Raw genomic sequence first — 4,388 nt, forward strand, 5'->3', positions numbered from 1 at the left:
TAATGTCTGCTTGATAACACATTACCAAACCGTTTAATAAGAAACAAACATGTTCACTACAGCTGGAGCGACGTAAAATAATTAATTTATTTACGGAACTATATTTATAACTTCACATGTACATTTCCATCAAAAATTTCGTTCACTAATAAACATTTTATTCATTTTAGTTTTAGTGTTAAACATATCGGAGTGAAAGCTGTGCGTTAACGGAAACATTCGGTGTGTCTGAACGGACAGTGACCTTAATTTTGAGGTAGATTCAGTTCATTCAATAATTTTCTACAAGAAACATCAACGGCTGACTCCATTAGACTCTTTAAAATCTTTTGTAAAATATCTGACCGAAAATGTTTTTTTAATAATATATTTAAATATTCTGACTGCGCCGAATTCAGTGGGTTGAACCAGTGATAACGAAAACTAAAGAAGTTTCCCCTCAAAATGTGTTTTCTCTCGGCTTCCCACTGTGGACAGAAAATATTTCTAGATTAATTTGTATTTTATTTCATTTTGGTTTTTGCATGCTATTAAATTACACAGAGGTCTGCCAAGTTTAAAAAAAGGTGTCTGGTGCATTGGTTGTTTAATGCATGTTTTAAAATGAAAATATAGATTTTTGATTAAACACCACGCCACCATGCATGCACGATGTCATGTTTTCTAAAAGTTGTGTTGCTAAAAATGTACGAAATAATAATCATTACTGAGTAATACAATCAATTTTAAAAATATCACGATTAATGCAAAAAAGGTATTCGTCATAATTTAATTTCCCAGTGACGTGAAACCAATTTACAGCACGCTGACAACACACAAAAAACTCAGTTATGTGAGCAGAAATAAAAAAAAAATAAAAAGAGTTTTTTAAAAAAATAATATTTTGTACACCTCTTCCTAACAGACCACACCACATACTCTACATGTACTCCACTCATTTGTTATAATTGATTTATTTTCTGCTCCAGCACCATCAAATGTGGAAAACACCACCACTTGTCGCCAGACAAAAACACATTTTTAGGGGAGACAGATGTTTTTGACACTGTGGCAACATCTGGTCTACAGTATCGGAGGGTGGAAACATCAAAGGGCAGAAATACCACAAATATCAAACAGCTACAGTCAGATCTGTGTGTCGATTTAGAAAGCACACCAGCAGAGAAGATCAACACAGTGTCCATCGTGGTGTTTTCCTCCCACCTTGTTTGCGTGTTGTCCTTTAATTCTCTCTCGTTTTGCGCATCATTGCACGTGCACAGCGGTGTGTTTAGGTTCAGTCAGTCAGTGGTTTTTATCTGATTTGAATCCAGAGTCTCGGAGCAGGTTTTTAGGGGGTGAAGGAGGAGGGAGGGGGCGTCACTGGTTGAGTTCCAGAGCCCAGACCTGCTGCGGCCACCCGGTCCGGCCCTTCACCTTCTTCTCGGCTCCTAAAGACTCCTGCAGGCCGTCAGTCTGCCACACCAAATACAGCACGTTATCATCAGCAGGGAAGGCGAAAATACAGGCATCGAAACCTCGGTTTGCTCAGTGAGAGCATCCATACCCTATTCATGCCATATATAAAAATACACTCTTCCAAGAGTCCAATTACACCTGAAAGTCTTATAATACATGGTGTTTTTCGTTAGTAACCTACATGAAAATCTGGGGGGTTCAATGACACAATCAGGGCCATGACTTCACAAGCATTCATGAAGTGAAGGTTAGTGAACCCTGATCAAATAAGACTAAACACAATTAAAATCGGCACTATTTAACAATTATGTAACGAATCTATATTAGATATTACATATTATGCAATATTGAATTTTTTTGCATGTTTCAAAATAAACAACAATGTTGCAGTTTTAGAATGTTAATGCTGTATACAGCTCTATTTATTACTGTCTATACTGTAGTAGGCCTATATGCCTGTTGTGATAAAATGTTAACGCGTAAATGCAATAGGATAATAATAATAATAATAATGATGATGATGATGATGATGATGATGATGATAATAATAATAATAATAAACTTTATTTATATAGCACTTTTCATACAAGGGATGCAGCTCAAAGTGGTTGAAAATTTTATAAACAAAACAAAACATGTAACTATATATTTATAAGGATAACTTGTTGTCTTCCTGGTGATCAGCATATATTTTGTAATGTAACAATAGTGTGTTGCCACATTTGCATGAGGATATAACTGTCTAAACACCGCGTTTTTCGTTTTTTAATGATGTGTTGAATATTGTTGTTATTATTATTATTAATTGGGATAATAAGCTGTGAGCTCTGTTGTGAGTCTTACCTTAATCTTGTTATAGTGGAGCATAACAGACAAAAAAAGGCTATAATTTAAAAGTGCAGGCTGTATATTACACCAGAAATATTTAGGGATCTTTGCTAATAATGCAATTTAATTGTAGTTTAAATGAGAATTGTTTTTATAATTTAGATAATAATAAAACTAGGAAGGTAGGTTAAAACTGTAAATCTTGAAACAATATTTGGTATTTAGGTTTTGTTTTGAATTCCATGGTTGCTGCAGTCTGCTAAATCAGAGCATATCATTTCATTCAACCTTAAAATGTTGTCTTTCCATTTTAGCCCATTTTTCAGGCCTGCGGTTATTTTCACAATGAGTCAAACTTAAACTTCTTAGTTATCGAACTATATTGAGTTATTTTGATCAACATGAAACTTTGCGTTTCTACAACTTACCGGCTCTCGCTTCCTTTTCAGATCCCGGTTTTCAAATTTCTTAATTTCGGCCTTAAAGCCCTCCGTCTCCCCGGTGTCTTTGGCCAGGACGTCCATCAGGTAGGCGATGTAACTGGTCGCTAGGCGTAAAGTTTTAATTTTAGACAGTTTTGTGTCTGCCGGCACGTTGGGGATACACTCCCTCAGCTCTGCGAAAGCTGTGTTAATGCTCTCCGTCCGCCGGCGCTCCTTTTTCGGCCCCGACGTTCTCCTCTTCCCCATCCCCGCCTGGAGCCCCTCCAGCCGGGCGTCGTGCGGCGCACCGGGCGCTCCGTGCTCTGCAGTCGGGTACGGCGCCTGGATCTGGAAGTCCGGGGGCATCTCGCCGTGGTTTACCACCCAGCTCTGGAAATAGGGTGCATCCTGGTGACACCGCTGGACGAAAGGGAAGGGCTCGTGCATCAGGTGGTGGTGATGCTGGTAGCCCCCGATGAGGTTCATGTTGATAACAAATGTGGTCGTTGTCTTGTTTTCTGTCGCCCTCCGTCTCTCTCCGGTGCTGCCCCAAAACGGTCTCTGCTCGGAGATCTGCAGCCAGCAGAGCTCATTCAATACTTTAATGTGTATCCCCCCAAATGCGTTAATAGGTCAAGCAAAGCGAATCCACAAACTTTTGCATTGTCGTCATTCTGAAAGCGATTTCAGCCGAGGCGAAATAGGCCGTAAAAAGTGTATAAATCCAGAGGACAAATCTCGAAGTGCTGGGGTCCACTTGTGTTTCTTTCTTGTTTCCCGAAGAGGTTGCTCTGATTTGGCCAAGAAATTTGACCCCGGTGAAGGTGTGAGGCCCCCAGGTTTATATGATTTGGATGTCAGCGTGGAAAGGAGGCAGCCAATAGAGGAAAGCGCCCAGGATGGGAGGAGAGTCTGGAGAGGTTTGTAATAACATGCGCCATGGTGCCATAATCTCACAGCACTACACAAGCAAATCTGCATGTTGGAGTTGGTTACTGGCCACGCAGACGTGCACATGAGAGAAAAAAAGGTTTAAGGGTCTCGAAATTTGTTTTTTAAAATAGTATTTTTGTCATTTCTGAGGTTGGAGAGGTTTTACGCACGGGTTTTACGCACCCACTGTTTGGCTATGGCTGTTTATTAGGTGTGATTTTTGTAATTCAGTGGCAAAAATAATTGTTATTGTACCTCTTAACTTGTGGTCTGTCATGAAATGAAGTATGAACAGCAGAGATTTGAAATCAGGATTTTCTTTTTGCTCTGAAAGTTGTTTAGTTTAGTTTAGTTGCACAAACACATGTATAGAAAAGACTGGAAAAAAGAAAAACTTTTTTAAAAAAAGTCTACAGGAAAGGTTAGCCGCAAAAAAGGAATCTTGGAAATACCTCCTCATAAAGTTGCGCACTCGAAATTAAAAAAAAAAAAAACGTATTCAGATAATTCGACTAGAAAGCATTTTTCAATGCACAAACTTGATCTGTAGACTCATATATTGAGATTTAGTACCCCCACCTTAAACGATTAAAACTTTCAAAACACGAATAGTCGCATTTAACTAGTAGGAATTTATTTTCGAAGAATGGGCAAACATTGGAGGGACATTTTTATATGACAATCTATCTAATGAAATCTCAAATCCCACTTCAGTGTGTTGCTCCATGCCATGAATTTTTCTCTGGA

General features: G+C 38.7%; 1 protein-coding gene across 1 annotated transcript; it reads right to left on the reverse strand.

Moving 5' to 3' along the window:
• Positions 1 to 755: 755 nt before the first annotated feature.
• LOC121952602 (heart- and neural crest derivatives-expressed protein 1-like) lies at positions 756 to 3,545 on the reverse strand. The gene is made up of 2 exons (XM_042499374.2): positions 2,715 to 3,545; positions 756 to 1,455 (listed from the first exon to the last, which is right to left on the reverse strand). The coding sequence occupies exons 1-2, from the start codon at positions 3,192 to 3,194 to the stop codon at positions 1,360 to 1,362; spliced, it is 576 nt and encodes a 191-aa protein (XP_042355308.1). The 5' UTR covers positions 3,195 to 3,545; the 3' UTR covers positions 756 to 1,359.
• Between the last annotated feature and the right edge of the window lie 843 nt (positions 3,546 to 4,388).

The sequence above is a fragment of the Plectropomus leopardus genome, chromosome 15 (assembly GCF_026936395.1).
Source record: "Plectropomus leopardus strain MGB_pleo_1.0 chromosome 15, ASM2693639v1, whole genome shotgun sequence".
Lineage (NCBI taxonomy): Eukaryota > Metazoa > Chordata > Actinopteri > Perciformes > Serranidae > Plectropomus > Plectropomus leopardus.

What these genes read in the sequence shown, in the direction of transcription:
- LOC121952602 (XM_042499374.2), bottom strand. Translation starts at nt 3,194, where the DNA reads ATGAACCTCATCGGGGGCTACCAGCATCACCACCACCTGATGCACGAG. An exon ending in TGAAAAGGAAGCGAGAGCCG is followed by an intron (nt 1,456 to 2,714) that starts GTAAGTTGTAGA and finishes TTGGTGTGGCAG; the next exon opens with ACTGACGGCCTGCAGGAGTC.